This window comes from Oratosquilla oratoria, chromosome 11, assembly GCF_046742065.1.
Source record: "Oratosquilla oratoria isolate Oo_2021 chromosome 11, ASM4674206v1, whole genome shotgun sequence".
In the NCBI taxonomy this organism is placed as follows: domain Eukaryota; kingdom Metazoa; phylum Arthropoda; class Malacostraca; order Stomatopoda; family Squillidae; genus Oratosquilla; species Oratosquilla oratoria.
The window spans coordinates 52,615,611-52,633,167 of record NC_134787.1 but is presented as its reverse complement, the minus strand read 5'-3'; the positions used below and the strand labels follow the sequence as shown (position 1 = coordinate 52,633,167).

Sequence of the window (17,557 nt, the reverse complement as noted above, 5' to 3'; positions counted from 1 at the left end):
GGGTGGTGGATGGGAGTGGAATGGGTGGGAGCGGGTACATGGCTACTTCCCTTTTAAAGGAGAAAACTTCTTAGTATACAGATAGACAAAACAGTATTCCTAAGTTGTGCTTTAAACACAAACCTTACTTAAAATGAGAATCTAGTGTATTCATCATAATGCTGACACTTTTCATTTTTCTTATTCATATACAATCCCTTTCCCCATGAAGGGTTACACCAATCACTGATATGTTTATATACATAGAAGGACTAGTTTTCTAACATATAAAAAAATATAAATAAAAGCATAATATACAGATATATCATAGAAAACCTTAAAAATAAGCATATGGGAATATTTTCACAGTAAACAAAGTTAGCCCTGTTCCCTACTAATATATATTGGGTTAACAATTTCTGCTATCTGCTACATTTTCATTGCATCTATTAGAAATATGAAGAGTTCCATTTTGTTGGTGAATTGTATTTGAATGTTAGTCACATTCAAATACCATCTTCAAAAAAACTAATAACTTTAGTCAGCTCTCCTCTATATTAAAATAAATCCTTTCATCTTTCTTTGTACCTGGAGTTTATTTCTCATCACCAGTGATACATAGATAAATACATATTAGCTGAATGCTGAATAACTCAGTATGACATATTATGTCAAGAATGTTATATAAAGACTTTTTCAAGCATGCAGTTTAATCCTCCCAAGTAATACAGTTTTTTATATCAACTCAGCATACCAGTGATTATTTTGTGCCTTACCAATCCTGAAGGACATTATACTTCTTGTTAGCATTATATTAAGCACTTGACCATGTACCAAGGAAAGTAATACAGTGGGTCATAATCGTAAGGAGAAAGGGGTATCTGAAAGGTTGGTGGTAGCAATTTTGGTTCTGTATGTTGGAACCATGACAAATGTAATGACAGCAGCAGGAACATCAGAAGAGTTTGGTGCTGGAATGGGTGTGCACCAAAAATCTGAATTAAGTCCACTAATGTTTATCAGAGCAATGGATGAAGCCAGAAATGGAGTTTCATAGGAGTTCATATATGCTGATGATTTAGTATGGACAGTTGGAGCAAATCAAAAGTATTGGAAGCAATTTAAGTGGAAAGAAAGAATGGGAACAAGGACTGAAAATAAACCTGGAGAACACCAAATGAAACTATGTAGGACACTGAGTAAGGAAGATGGCCATGTGGATGTTGTGGGTGAAGAGTAAATTTAATACTGAATGTAGTGTGCAACACTCCATCTGGGGTATTGGCTGCATGTTATTGTGGGGTTAAAAGCTGCTAAGTAGCATGCAGCTGATACTTTAGGGTATATATGGGGTGCCCCTACAGACCAGAGCCACACATTTTTTTCTGTGGTAGAAGAAATTCATAGAGAATTGATGATACTTTATTATACTGCAACTGTCCCTCCATTATGCTGTCCCCACTCTTGTTACTGTCCTGTACCACTTCTCTGAATATTCATTTTCTCATTTTGCCGAACCCTGTGGTGGGGAAAAAGAACACTACCACCAAGTATTTCCAATTGAGTCATGTAAGGCAACAAAAACAGGATAGGGATAGGACTTGGCATCCTTCTCCCTATAGCACCAAAGGGGGCATTCCTTAAAAAAGTAAAGGCATAAGAGGGTCTGGGAGGAATTTTCCAACCAGTACCCTAGGGTTTGGGTCTTTCAATGTGAATAGATGTGGTACAGATGAGAGTAAAAGGGAAGAGATAGGCAGTATGTTTGTGAGAAGAAAGATGGATGTGTTGGCATTAAATGAAACTAAGTTGAAAGGGTGGGGCAAATTTGAATTTGGGAGTGTAGTTGGGAGGATCTCAGGAGTGAAGAGAGGACAAGGGAGAGAAGAGGTAGTATAATAGTAAGTGAAGAGATAGGTAAGCATGTGGTGGAGTGGAAGGGGGTTTCTTGCCTCTTGAAGAGCTGTAATACCATTAAATACCCTTAAATATCTCCAAAGTTCTGTGCCAGTCATCTCTACACAAAAGTTGCTAAAAATCTGTTTTTCATTTTTATAATTCAGGTGCTTTTGCTGGCAGTTTTTCATCCACAAATACAAAGTCTGGAAGCTCAGTTTTAATGACAATTGGTTCTTCTTTTATTTCCAGAAACTCCCATTCTCCACAGTCTTGCTGAAGTTCTGTTTAATATTTCAATCAATTTGAGTATTTCAATGTCTTTAAGTCAATTTTAACATGTCAATACATTATTTTAAAGAAAAAAAAATTGTATACACTATATCAAATAATTATCTCTGATCTACCAAAGTTCAATTCTACCTGCAGGTATGGAGCTGTTGAAATGATGTAACTCTTCTTTCATACTTAGTAAATCACTTTCCACCACTTCTACTTCTTTCAATTCTGGATCAGGTAAGAGCTTAGGCTTGGCCACAGCTACATGTTTACATATCTTGGCCTCTAGCTGGAGCCTTGTTTTTTCTGTGGACATTATCCGTTTTGCCTTTCTCTTACCCTTTTCTATCCTGTTTTTATTACCTGTAATTTCTACAAATAAAAACAAAATTACACAAAAGATGTTCATACATCAATATGATTAAAACTACTTAGAGGCAGAGATCATAAGATAACAAATTACAACCAAATATAGAAGTCAGTAAAAAACCTTTATAAATCAAAACTTAAGCATGAATAAAAACAATTCTAGTTAAAGTGACTGGCACCTGATTCTGAAGATCACACAAAAGAATCTTATCCTTAATCCCCATCTTAAAAAATTGTAATGGGCACAAGGAACTGACACTTGAAAATAGGAAATCCCCAATTCTACTTTTGGGGCCACTGACTGTATGTCATCACAAAGCATTACTGTGTATCTAAGCCTTTAACACAATTTTTTCAATATAAGACTATCTAATGCCAAGCAAACACAACACATTACACTGAATAACTAGGGATGGGTGTGTATGTGAAAATATTGAAACTACATTCTAGCTATAAAAAAAAAAAAAAAAAAGATAGACCTGTACAACATGAAAGCAGAGTTAAAGAAAGAACACCAGCATCTTTGTATTTTCTTCATGTTCATCATCAACTGCATGCAATACTACAATTTTGTTTCAGCCTCTGCATTTCCTCCTCATATCTTCAGTAACATCATCCTTGTTTGTTTTCACATATTACATCCTTTGATGGGTGGTGGATGAGAGTGGAATGTGTGGGAGTAGAATGGGTGGGAGTGGGTGCATGCATTTTGATTTGGCTACCTCCCTTATAATGGGGGAAAAAGCCCTTGGTATATAAATAGACATCCTTTGATGGAACAGATGAATTGCAATCACCCCCTTAGTATGAAATAGCCTATTGGCTTTGTCATTGTTCCATCCAAGTTCTGATTGATTAATTGATATGGTTTAACTTCATAAACTCCCATCGAAAGGCTAAGATAGTGCCCCTCACAGAGGGCTTTGTGGCGTGGAATTTAATGAACCATGCCCTTGGTTCAACTTTGCCGGTGGCAAGACTCGAACCGGCATCCCCTCAACTTTTGCCACAAGTAATGATGCCCTAACCCACTCAGCCACCGAGTTTCCTCTATCCAAGTTGAATTGTGAAAACATCCATTTAACACAGGCTAACTGAGGTGACATGATCCACCACTGTTTGCACTACATTACTAAGGTATATGAAGTTTTCCAAGACCTAAATGTCCTTGCCATATGCATGGAGAGACTGAACTTTGTCATCCAGACACCACTCTAGACCATGGTCCAAATTCAAGATGCCTGGAGTCCTCAAGGTCTTGCCTACCTATGTAATGACACAAGGGCTGCAACTAGGACCTCCAGTGACTCTGCAAGAAATATGGCACCATTGGCAAAGACAAGGCCAGTGAACCTAGTGTCACCAATGGATGCTACACAATGGAATTTGTCATGTCCCATGACACATCACTGACACAAAGAGATGCGGGTATGGCACCATAAGCCATATCTTATCAAGAGCCATATCTACTCACTATTTTTAATGAAAGTGTGTATGAATGTTGAATTCAAGCACTACTAGGTTTTCTTAAGCTAGATAATAAGATGGAGGATTATAAACATAAGTAACTTATGATAAATGACCAGTTACACGAGTTTTGCTCAGCAGATGGCAGAGGAATACATACTGGGGCCTCCATGGCAGAAGTCAGGAGCATCAAAACAACTATGGCACATGAAAGTAGTATATATGTGTATATGGATTTATACTTTAAATTAGTAATAGGTAATGATTTGATCATTTGTAAGCCTTCTTCACACAAAAATAAAGAAGTGAATTGATTGTGTGAAGGTGAAATCTTATATTTTTATATTATGTAAACTAAATAGTAAATTTTGCACCTCACCTTTTCTTTTGTCCTTGTGAAGCAAGAAAATCCCTTTAAAAGGCAGGCAGGAAGTGGGAAACAAGTAGACCAGGCAGGAGATAATGTGTGTCAAAAGAAACAGGAAGGATGCTAATCAGAGTATATGTTACACCTGTGGAAATCATGGTCATGGGATGGAAAATTGCAATGAGGGAAATGGAAGCAAGGGGGACAAACAAGACTGGAGACATGGAAAGGACTATAGCAAGGCAAAGGAGAAGAAAGTAGCAGGTAAGAAAGATGATAGCAATTACTATGTAGGTGAAAGATGGAATTAGCCAAGAGTGGTTACCTTATGTAAAAGATGCCAAGATAGGAGTAGAGGGGAGTGAAAGGAAGTATGCGGTCAAGGCTCTGTGAGACACAGGGGCATCCTGCACCACTGTGAGGCCAAATGTGATTCCAGTATTACAAAATAGGCACATAGTTTAGTTCACTATGGGATTAGACAGAGGAGTGATGACATTAGCACCCATAGCTAAGGTATCACTTGAAACAGATGGCCAGACAGCGAGCGTTGAAGTAGGAGTAGCGGAACTTCCAGTGAAAGGGACAGATGTCCTCCTTGGGAATGATGTAGGTGAGATAGTCCAGGTTAGACTCGAGACAGTAGATGACCCCATTACCAGACAGACAAATGACGAAGCTGAGGATCCAGTGGCAGTCATCACAAGATCGCAGGCCAAGAGAGCACAAGAGGATGATGACAACCTTAATCCCCTGTTCAAAGCAGATGTTGCAGAGAAGGTCCCAAAAGAATCACAAGATGAAATTGGTGTGGAAGAGAAGCAGGTAGCAGCAGAAGATGTAGGAGGAGACCAGGGAGGTGAAGCCCAAGCAGAAAAAATGATCTTTGAGACAGCCATAGATAGGGAAGAACTCATCCGACTACAGCAGGAGGATCCGGAGCTGGAGGAGGTTCACCAAGCAGCTAAGGAGCAGGAAGAAGAGAAATACAGCGAGACCAAGTTCATCATGGAAGATGGTGTACTTATGAGAAAATATAAGGCACCAGAGAAGGTAGGAGGTGATGTTATTACCCAAATCATAGTTCCACGGAAGATTAGGGAGAAGATTGTGAAGCTAGCTCATGCAACTATGTGTGCCCACCTTGGAATCACCAAGACTAGACAATTAATACTAAACAATTTCTTTTGGCCTTGGTTGTCAGAAGATGTCAAGAGGATAGTTAAGAAATGTATTGTGTCAAGTGACTGGGAAGCCAAATGACACACTCATGAAAGTATCCATGTGCCAAGTTCCTGTCATTGAAGAACCTTTCAGTAGAGTAGTTACTGACTGTGTAGGACCTCTCCCAAAGACTAAGTCTGGGAAGTCCTTTCTTGTTACCATAATGTGCCAAGCCACATGGTATGCTGAAGACACCCCTTCCAAACATAAAGGCTAGGACAATCACCAAGGCCTTAATATCTTATTTTACTAAGATGGGTATGCCTTGGAAGGTGCAAAGAGACAGAGGCACTAACTTTTTAAGTGGGATATTCAAAGTGGCCATGGAAGGCTTCAATATAAAGCATGTAATCACATCAGCATATCGCGCCCATAGTCAAGGGAGTCTTCAGAGGTTCCACAAAACTTTAAAATGCATGATCAGAGCATTTGTGTTAGAGTTTGAGAAGGATTGGGATGAAGGCACAGCCTTACTGTTATATGCCACTAGAGTAACTATACATGAGGGTCTACAATTTTCTCCTTTTTACTTGATGTTCAGTAGAACCCCATGATAACCTATTGCATCCTTAAATGAGTTGATGGTATCAAAAAATGCAGAAGGAAGTACCCCTTACACAAAGCTAGTTGGTACTAACTTCGAAAAGTTGAGGAAAATTAGGCAGATAGCAAAAAGAAATCTTGAAAAGTCACGAAACACTTACAAAGGTTATTATGATAGGAAGGCAATTAGAAGGGAGCTAAATATTGGGATTATGTCTTGTCATTATCTCCTCAGAAAACCTCATTGCATCTGAAGTATGAAGGACCATTCAAAGTGCTGGAGAGAAAGGATCGAAATAAATATGTGATCAAAAACTCGAAGAGGAGGTCAGGTGTGCAACAAGCACACATTAACCATCTGAAAAGGTTCAATGGGACTGTAGAAGATGAAGTTGATATAATTGAGCCAGAACAAGCTGATGGGAACTTTGATTCAGATATTGGGGATCTAAATTTATTTTATGATTTTGACAGGTTAGACATAAGCGAGGCATTAGAGGGATCTCTGTCATCACCAGCGGGAGAGATGCATGAAGAAGTCTGAGCACTCCTCTGCAAACATGCTGAGATATTTTCCACATGCCACACTGTTACTCAAGCAATATAACACGACATCATCTTGGAAGATGAAGCCAAGCCAGTGAGGCAGATGCATTATAGATTGTCGCCCCAGAAGAAGAGGATCATGTAGAAGGAGGTGAAGCAGCTTATGGATCAAGGATTATTGGAGCCTAGTACCGTACTAGTTCTTGGGCTTCACCAGCTGTGCTGGTACCTAAGCCCAGAGGTGAGTGGAGACTATGTGTTGATTACAGGAAGGTGAACACCATCATGAAGGTGGACCCTTACCCTCTCCCCAGGATAGACAATCTCATTGAGTAAGTTGCTGCTTCAATGTTTCTGCTAAAATTGGACTTAATGAGAGTATATCATCAGATCCCTTTCATGAGCAGAACTACTGAGATATCTGTTTTTATTACCCTACATGGGGACTTTCAGTACAAAGTGATCTCATTTGGAATTAAAAATAGTGGAGCATCCTTTCAGTACCAGGTGTTAGAGCATACTCGGATGATATAGATGTGTTCCCTGATACATGGAATGATCACATGAATATGTTGAAGGGTTTATTTGACAGACTGAAACAAGCCCAGCTTACTGTAAACCTGAAGAAGAGAGCCTTTGGGAGTAGCACCATTCACTATCTAAGACACCAAGTCGGCCAGAATTGCATCACACCATTAGAAGCCAAAGTGAAGGACATAATGGAGTTCCAGGTCCCAAAGGCAAAGTGAGGTATCAGAAGATTCATGGGCATACTTGGATTCTATCAGAGGTACTGTCCAAACCTTGCAGAGGTAGCTGCTCCTTTAACCTGTATTCTCTTATAATCATTTCAGGTGGGATGAAGAATTTTTATCTGTTTTGTGATGCCAGTCATGTAGCAGTGGGTGCTATGCTTGCTCAGGAAAAGGATGGTGTCATGAAGTCCATCTCATGCATGTCTTAAATCCTCAAGGATTATCAAAGGCGATATTCTACCTTTGAGAGGGATTCCAGATTTTTCTTGATAAAAAAGTGATCATTCTGAGTGATCATAACCCCTTGAAATATATCATATTTGGGAAAACAAAAAATGACAGATCAGTCAGATGAGCATTAGTATTCAACACATCCTGGAAAAATAAAATGTTGTAGGTGAAGCCTTGTTGCATCCTGATACAAAATGTTCAAGCCTTGTTTCACAGGCTTCAACATTTTTATCCAGGGAAGGGGGATATGTCATGTTCCATGATGTGTCACTGACACAAAGAGATGCAGATATGGCACCATAAACCACATCCTATCAAGAGCCATATCTACTTGCTATCCTTAATGAAAGTATGTATGGATGTTCAATTCGACCACTACTACGTTATCTTGAGCTAGATAATAAGATGGAGGATTATAAATATAAGTAACTTACAATAAATGATCAGTTACTTGAATTTTGCTGCACAGATGAAGTAATACATACTGAGGCTTTCCATGGAAGAAGTCAGGGGGCCTCCAAACGACTATGGCATATGAGAGTAGTATATGTGTATATAGAGTTATACTTTAAATTAGAGATAGGTAATGACTGATAATTTGTAAGCCTTCTTCACACAAAAATAAAGAGGTGAATGGATTGTATGTGGCCAGGTAAATAGAGATAGGTTAGGATTATAAACATAACTAATTGGCACTTGCTGTTGGCACTTGTGTTGTGCACCCTAGCATAATAGGAAAATGATGCGGGCATTGCCATCTCCGATTCCCTCACTCACAATCTATTCATACCCAACTTCAGTGTAAGTTGAAATCTTATACTTTTACATTATGTAAATTAAATAGTTTTGCACCTCACCCTTTCTTTTGTCCTTGTAAAGCAAGAAAATCCCTTTAAAAGACAAATAATTATACTAGCTACTGGATTGAAGAAACTGTTCAAAACACGGCTGAGATTTGATACATCAATTCAAATGCAGAGGCTAGTCTGTGACACATTGATTGACAACTCTGTGCAATACCTAATCCATGCAGGCGTTAAGGATATGCACCTGCCCTGCCTCACTCCTGAATTAATAGTAAAAATTAATTAAATAAATAAATAAAAAGATAAGTAAACAAATTAATAAATACCAGGACATATCTTCTCCACACTTCACAGCATTCTCCCTGATTACAGGCCAGACATTGTTCCTCACATGAACCCCAGAGATTCTAAGATGATCCCACATCCCACAATGCACTTGAGATCAACAACGGCTGCACACAACCCTTGCTGAAGCTCATAGTAGCATTCCGCAAGAACACAAAGTGCAATGATAAGATCAGTTGTTGACTTACCAGATGTAAACCAAGACTGCTCAGGTCTCATGAAATTTTAGCAGATGGGAGTGAACCTGTGCTAGCAGCAGTAGTGAAAATGACAAAATCTTCTATAATCAAACTGGATTATATCATTCTTAGTGTAACTGGAAATAATAAATGCTAAAACCAAAGAGCATACAAATACCTGAAACTTTAGGGTTGTGTTGATTCTTATACAGCCTTTTCTTCTTGGGCAACGGGGGTGAAGATCTGGCAGGAGGATTATGGGCATCAAACAAACTTGGAACTGCATCCCACACCAAGCTGTTCCTCTGATTTATGTTCATAAAACAGGAATCATTGAAGTGTTTTGAACACAGCCGCAAATTACTGTAAGCATGAGTGGCTGTTACTTTCATAAGATCTTGCCGTCTGCAAGCTTGAAGCCACAGTTGCAATCTAGGGAAAGAAAATCAAACTGGTCTCTATCTAAACAGGAACTAATGGATACGTAATGTGTACAGAAAAAATATGGCCAAATTACTATTAATGTTATACATCATAGCTATTAAGTACCACTTTGTGTTCTTTGTTATCAAATTTATGGTCATAGCACCAATGCTGTATTGACTGTATTTACCTAATAGTAATATGTACTCACATACAGTATGGGAGGCAGAACAAAGAAATTTAAATGTGTTTGAGAAGTATGCTGGAGGTTACAAGGATGGACACAGTGAGGAATGTGAAGATGAGGCAGTTAGTGAGGGTGGAAAGGAAGGTGGCAGATCGGGTAGATCAACAAACACCAAGATATTTTGAGCACATGGAAAGAATGAGTGAAGAAAGATTAGTAATAAAGTATGGAGAGCAAAGGTGAATGGAGTGATTCTGTGGGGATGATCAAGAATTGGATGGATGGATGGATGGGACAGGGGCCTTGGGTAAAGGGCAATGGCTGTTGGACAGGAAAGGGAAGGGAAAGGGCAAGAGGTAAGTGGAGACTGGTTGTGAATGGATAATAAATTGACATGGCCTGAAGGGATTTCTCCTAGTTGTCTCTATTCACTTGTGATTGGACAAGGAGGGAATGTTGCCATATAAGTGAAGCACTGTAGGTAAACCAGCTTCAGCTGCTGGGGTCCACTGTGGAGGTGCTGTGTCTTGCTGTACTACTTATGACCCAGGCAGTGGGAAGGGGTCAGGGATGGTCCTTCATCTACAAGGAGCTAAGATAAAACAGAAAACAAATGAGTGATGAATAGGCATGGGTGCACACTTTGGCTGGCTACCTCCCTTACAAAGAGTAAGAAACCTTTTGGTATATATAGATTGGTATATAGCAATACAGGAAAGGAGCTAAATTAATAGGGTCCTATATCTTTCTCCAACTACAAAACCTGGTTTTGAATTTATTTAATTTTGAATTCACTATAGACAATATCATCTAGGCTATTCCAGTAATTAATACATCTATATGGAATTTTTTTTTTTAAACATCTTTCAGACATGTGGTCTTCTTCAATTTGTTTCTATGACCTTGTGACATCCTCTCAGCCCATACCAAGGCATCTTATGTCACTTTTATTTACTTCCTTCCTGTGATGGGGGGGGGGGCATTTTTCAGTCATAAAATAGCTTTCCATACCAACTAATGGCTATGAAAATGGGGATGCTGCTTACATATGTGACACAACATGCACAACTTTTTCCCATCTATTCCAGAGAGTTGCAACTGTTGTATCTCTATGAGAACACAGCACTGGGAATGTTATGCATGTTGACACTGTGTTGTATATATTTGAAACTTCTACTATTTCACTGCCATATGCTGCTTTTGATTTGACATGAGTAATAATAAGTACAGTACCTATATTATGGAATAAGGGAAAATAGTGATGATTACTATTCATATTGATTATACATTCTTTTGAAAAAGTCCTTGTTATGAAATGCCCAAAAATTAAAAGACCATATCTCTATCTAGGTTTCCTTTGTCATGATTGACCAGAGTGATGACAAATAAATAAAAGGTTTCTACTAAATGTACAATGCATGTGGACTATAGAATGATTGCACTTTATCAAAATTTACCAAAAATCTAAACTTCTCTATCCTCGAGTTTTTCATTAAAATTCAAGTTTTATCATATTAATCACCAAAAAAGGACAAGATCAGCATAGTCATGAAACTGAGAAAATTCAGTGGAGAACACCTGTAACAGGCAGATTTAAATTAATAAAATCAATAGGGAGTTCTGAAAGCATCCAACTAAACCTTGAACACTTCTTATATCTGGTACAAGACAAAATTAACTTGTATGATATATCACATAAGTATGTACATGAACTGTAAACATACATGAACTTGCAACTTTAAAAGGGTGGACTGTGTAATCTTTTTTTACAGTTGCATCTGGGGCATTTGGTGTATGTTGCAAGGCCAACTCTGTATTGGTACCGTTTTTGTGCAGGGTGGTATCCTGAACATAGGTGACCTAATGCAATTTTTGTTTGTCTTGAGAATGACTTCTCTTCTGTCTTTATTTTTGGTGAAGTTTAGTATTTAGTCTATTATAAACTGTTGTTTTTTGTTTTTTTATCTGAATCTGAATCTGTTTTTGTTCTGACCCAGGGCAGTGGACAGGATGCAGGGATGACCCGTCATCCAGGAGGTGCCAAGATAGGAGGGAGGGAGGAGGGTGGAGGGGAGTGGAATATATGGGAAATGAAATGGGTGGGAGTGATTTCTATGCCTTTTTCTTTTTGGCTACCCCCCCGTGTAAGGGGGAAAAAGCCTTTGGTATATGTATGTATGTATGTATGGGATATGAGGGAGGGTTGATTTAGATGAGTAAATTATGCATATAATAGGTGTGAGTTCTATTGTACATGCCTTACGAGTACTACTTAACATACATATATTTTACAGTTTTTTTTTTTTCTTTTGTAAAGCAGGGTGGCAAAAATAAAAAAATGAAATCCTGTCCCATATGGTGGGTCATTCAGTAATTAGTCTGAGGGATTGGGATTGCCCATAGTGTTATGGACACAACCAAAGTGTATGGCATTGTCAATATTTATGCAGGAGGACTAAGATCAGAGACTTCAAGTTGCTTGTGCTCCCTGTCCTTCTGTATGGCTGTGAGACACAGATATTGAATGCTGGCTTGAGGAGACTTCTCAATGTCTTTGGTACCAAGTGCCTTCAGAGAATCATGGAGTATCACTTGAATGATTTTGTATCAAACCAGTGACTGTACTGTGAGACTCAGCCTAGGCTGATTATATCAGCATAGTTTGTGAATGCCAACTCTGTCTACATGGGTATGTGGCATGTTTCCCTGATGTTGACCCTACTCACTGGGTCAACTCCACAAGAGACAACCTTCAATGAAGGCAATGCACACAGAATTCTTGGCTTGAGCAAGTTGATCAAACTTATCAAGAGTTGTTTGAAGTGGGAAGAGGGGCTGTATGGGAGCTCACTCAGAGACCATGAATACTGGCTGAGGTGTGTGAGTGAAGTAACAAGCTCCTTGACATATGTTCCTAATTGATGATGATAAATCCCCAGTCCCACCCCTTTGAATCATTTAGTAACCTTTTATGGCATACATGGGAACACTATGATGATGTAACTCATACAATTCTGACTTCAAAGAAGTATAAGTTTCCCTAGGAAGAATCACCAAATATATTTCAAAATTTAACAATGTTCACCAGTAACAAGATAGCAATAAATTGGGAATGCTGACATTGGTTTTATGTTAGTTACGAAATCTAAAGATTCAGCCAATCAGTCAGCTGTTCTGGATTCCTCTTGCTGGAGAACTGCAACACTTACGAAATTGGCTAGTCACATGGTCAATCCAAGGTTCACTCAGTGAAGAGTAATAATCTAATTATTCTCTATGGTAGTACATCAAACTGATGTCAACAGCCTACACAATTATCTGCTAATAATTAATATTATCACTGTACAAAATAGTACCAAGAATCCTCTAATGTTTATGAACAACTCATTCAATGTTAATTTTGCGTTTTCACTGCAACTGATCCCTGAAATGACAAGGAATAATAAATTATTTATTGTTGTTCAAGGACATATATATGTATGTGTGTGTATTTGTTTATTTACCTAGTTGTATTTACCTAATTGTATTTTACAGGAAGGGGAGCTAAGCTCGTGGTGTCCCATCTTTGTATCTCTCTATATCTAGTTTCCTCTGAAATTCTTCTATTTTTTTTTTGCATACACTGTTTTTTTTGCCTAATGTGTTCTATACATCCATCATTCTACGGGGAAAGCTTTCTTTTTCAGGTCTCTTCTATAATTGTCCTTTTTAAGTTTCTTTCCATGTCCTGTTGTTTCTCCTATCCCAATTTAGTAAGTCTTCTCTATCAAGGATTTCCATGCCTTTCATAATTCTACAGATGGTTCAAAAAGTCACCTCTCTCTCTTCTCTGTTCCAGAGTTGGCAACTCCAATTTTAACAATCTTTCTTCATATGAGAGTTTTGTTAATTCTGGGGCCATCTTCATAGCTCCTCTTTGGATTCTCTCAATTTTCTTTATTTTCCTCTTTGTACTGAGTGACTATAGTGTCACTGTGTACTCCAATTTAGGCCTTATCAATGTGACTAGTATTTTCTCTACCATTTCTTCATCCAAGTAAGTAAAAGCCACTTTTATTGATCTTAGTAAGTAATAGGTTTTGCTGACAATTTTGTTTATATGTTTGTCAGGGGACATATCTTTTATGATGATCACTACCAAGTCCTTTTCAGATCCCTCTTTCTTTACTTCTTTTTCTTTCAATTTCATATCTTCCTGATATCCTTTTCTTACTTTTTACAAACTCCATTTTGCTACATTTTTTTTTATGTTGAATTCCACTTACCACTTCTGACCCTATCCTGATCTCTCCAATGAGTCACAGTCCATTTCAGTACTCACTTTAACAATTTTGCATCATCTGTGAAGCTCATGTAACATTCCTCTCCTTCGTCCATGTCATTCGCATAAATGGCAAACATTACTGCAGCCAGCACTGATCCTTGAGGGACTCCACTAATTACCTCTTCCCAAGTAGAAATCTTATCTCTGAGCACCACCATGTGTGTGTGTGTGTGTTAAAAAAATCAGATGAAATAATGACAATGTTACCTAATTTCTATAATCAAATTTTTATGCCACTTCCTACACCACAATCCCACTCCCTTACCTCCATATGCGGGGAAAATGAGGAAAATTACATCTGATCCTTCACAATAACTTATGTCCTAAGTTAGGTTAGGTTTAGTTCATCATTTTTATAATGTGATGATAAAATATGGTGAATTTTCTAGTGATATATACCATTTTATTTACTAAGTTAAAATAATGGTCAGCAACATTATTCTGTGTGGTATGATGATTATAATGTAAATTCGGCTACCATATTTCAAGTGATAACTTATCATTAAGCAATACTGCAGCACTGATAACAAATATGCACAACTCTGGAAATTGAAAAAATACGAACCCTTATCCCACTTAATTGTTATACATCATAACTGAGCAACCTGTAATCCCAATCAATTATCGTGGCTGGGTCACGTGTACCTATAATAATCACGTTCGCGTGCCAACTGCAACCCTTTCCGCTCTCCGTGAGTACTTGTTCGAGACAGATCTCTCGTGCGATGAACCTACGCGGTAAACAAAGTTTAACTCACCTTTCAGGTTCCTTTGGGAAACGGAAAAATGATATGTCCTTATTCCACTTAGAGCTGTTGGAGCAATTCGGGGCTGCGCAGCTTGTAATACCCATCGTAGTAACAAGCATATGCAAAAATATCCAAACTTAGAGTAACAAGAAAACCACCCATATCTATTCAAGATTACAGCTAACTCTCGGTGTTCAACCGTAGTGCACCCGTCGGCCGTGCGGAGGCGCTGTTGTAAACAATATAAGGTTCTGCTGTGGCAGCGTCTTCGTCGTGAAAACATTCCCTAATCCCAAAGAGTTAGGGACCAACCAGCCACAAAATACCCCAGCCACCGGCTCTCACGCAGGTGGCACCGATTCTGGGAGTAGCTTCGGTTAGCCGGGTGATTACCACAACGCTTGTTACAACAATGCACCTTCACTTTTTTCTGCATTGAAGGATTATTCTCAGGCGATCAGCCCCCCCACCCTTCTACTATTAGCTGGAGACGCAGAGCGCAATCCTGGACCCACCACAAAATACTCATGTCCAATGTGCTCCAAACCACATCTTGAGCTGACAAAGGACTTAGTTCAGTGTAACTCATGCAAAAACTGGGCCCACCTTACTTGCACACTTGGTGACACAAAAGAGTACACATACCTGAACCTGTTTTATTTACCCTCCCATAATTTCACTCCTAATCTTGTGAGCCGCCTTTAAAGCCCCTATGAGCTCCTTCAGCTATTAGAGTGGCCGCCGCCGCTCTAATAGCTGTAGCCTCTCTTTGCCACTGCCCCCCCCCCTCCATGCTCCTCTGACAAGCTAAACCAGTGGCAGCGCCAGGGGGGGGGGGCTTTAGCCCCCCAAAAAAGTGGCCAGCCCCCCCAACTGAAATGAGCAAATTGAAAATTTAAAACACTCATTGAAATAATTTTATTAAGTGGAATTTTTAATTGCCAGGGCTAAAGATTTGTCAGCCATCAGTGCTAGCCCTACCATTAACCCCCTCCCCTTCTGAAATGAGGATAATATATGTGTATTATCATATTACTATTAGCCCCCCAAAAAATTTGCTCAGCCCCCCCCCCTTAGCCTCCCCAACTAAAAATTCCTGGCGCCGCCGCTGAGCTAAACCATCCCATTTTATCTCTTGCAAGGTGTGTCTTCCATAAACACCCACCATACAGGCTCAAACAAACCCGTGGGAGTGACATTCCACTCCCAAATAAAGAAGAAATAACAATTTGTACGATTACCACCTTACCCTTGCCCAACTCCTTCCCCCACCCGCCCTTGTCCTCAAACACACCTCTTCCTCAATTTTTACCCTTATCCTAATCCTTTCCCACCAGTACAGCAACCTACAACACATATCATTATCTTACAACATTGACACGAACACAAAAAATCATGAACTCGAACACTTCCTCAAAGAACACAGCATACAGGTTGCCATCATACAAGAAACAAAATTACGAAAAAATAATGATTTCAACACCATCAGACACCCCCGAACTTATCACCCTGATCTACCAGTCCACCTGCTTCGTGGACACAAGTGCCACTACCAAAACTCTCCCCCTTACTACAGACAACCACAGGTCAATCAAAACAAATCCGAACAGGTAACAAATCTACAATGGCAATATTTAACATGTACCTCCCTCCAATCACTCCCCACAGTTCAAAACACCATTAGGCCTAGCCTTATCCAAATTGCCACCATCCCTAACCTCTGTGTGGCAACTTATCGCCAATTCGTCGGCTTGGTGTGTCAACAAATCCGACACGGACAGAGGGTTTGATCTACAAACCCAACTTTCCTCATTGGCAATCTTGAACACCCATAATCACACACATATCCCCCACCAAACCCTCTACACCCCCTCTTCTCTTGACACCACCTGGCCCCCCTGTCTAATTCCAACAATTTTATGGAAAGTGGTCGCTGCCAAAATATGATGCGGTACAGACGCACATACACCAATTACAAAAGAGCAAATTGGGAAGCTTTCATTGAAGAGACAGAACAACAAATTGAGACACAAAACAGTACACCAGTCACAGACATAGACGCTGCTGTGCACACTTTCAATACAATAATACAAAACGCAGACAAGAAATACATCACCAGGGCAACAGAAAATCACACAACCCAAGGCCTCATTAGACAACGCGATTAACCCCTACACCTACCCCTCAGAAGATAGCAGACCAAATACAAGTACTAAGCACTGAGTTTAACAAAAAAAAAAAAAAAAAAAACACATTTAGCAAAAATTTGTCAACGCAATCACGAAACAAACACCAGGAAAATGTACAAGACACTCAACAGCATTACACTATCCAATAGTAACACAACACGCTTTTACACAATAACAACAGTCAATTTACCCTTAAAAAACAACAAGAAGCAAACACACTAGAATAATAAATTTGCATAGACAAAATATCTCACCCCTCACCCTGACGACCGACGCATTATTCGGTTTAACACTTCCCCACACGATTTCCATCTCTAGAGGGGAGACCAATTTAGGTCTTAATTTGTGGAATTTTTTGTGGGAATCCATACAGTTTGTGGGAAAGTCTATGGGATCAACAATTAGTCAGACAAACAATTAATATTCTCCATAAATAAGAGAATTTGAAAAAGTATTGTTAGAATACATAACTTGGTTGTGTTGAATCAGTCGGTTTTAAATACTGAAATTAATTCTGTGGTACATTATATGGGTAAGCTGGGAATGGGGTGGATCATAGTTTGGTCCGTTTCATAACTTACGCGTCCATCTGACTCCATCACTCGTTTAGTCGGCACTCGGAAGGGATTGGGTAGGGGGGAAGGAGGAGGACTACTTCTTAACAATGAAGACACAGCCCAAGCGAAAATTTTTCTCTTC

The 17,557-nt window shown here is 39.2% G+C and overlaps 1 protein-coding gene across 7 annotated transcripts; it reads right to left on the bottom strand.

Moving 5' to 3' along the window:
• Nucleotides 1-259: 259 nt before the first annotated feature.
• Nucleotides 260-14,911, bottom strand: LOC143029827 (uncharacterized). 7 transcript variants are annotated; one of them, XM_076192894.1, is made up of 6 exons: nucleotides 14,679-14,911; nucleotides 10,029-10,188; nucleotides 9,165-9,418; nucleotides 4,370-4,402; nucleotides 2,299-2,526; nucleotides 264-2,159 (listed from the first exon to the last, which is right to left on the bottom strand). In XM_076192894.1, the coding sequence occupies exons 3-6, from the start codon at nucleotides 9,376-9,378 to the stop codon at nucleotides 2,032-2,034; spliced, it is 603 nt and encodes a 200-aa protein (XP_076049009.1). In that variant the 5' UTR covers nucleotides 9,379-9,418; nucleotides 10,029-10,188; nucleotides 14,679-14,911; the 3' UTR covers nucleotides 264-2,031. The 7 variants fall into 7 exon arrangements, with proteins under 7 accessions (XP_076049006.1, XP_076049009.1, XP_076049010.1 ...); XM_076192891.1 differs by lacking the exons at nucleotides 10,029-10,188; nucleotides 14,679-14,911 and adding an exon at nucleotides 13,918-14,054 and having other exon boundaries at nucleotides 260-2,159; XM_076192895.1 differs by lacking the exons at nucleotides 10,029-10,188; nucleotides 14,679-14,911 and adding an exon at nucleotides 14,486-14,596.
• Between the last annotated feature and the right edge of the window lie 2,646 nt (nucleotides 14,912-17,557).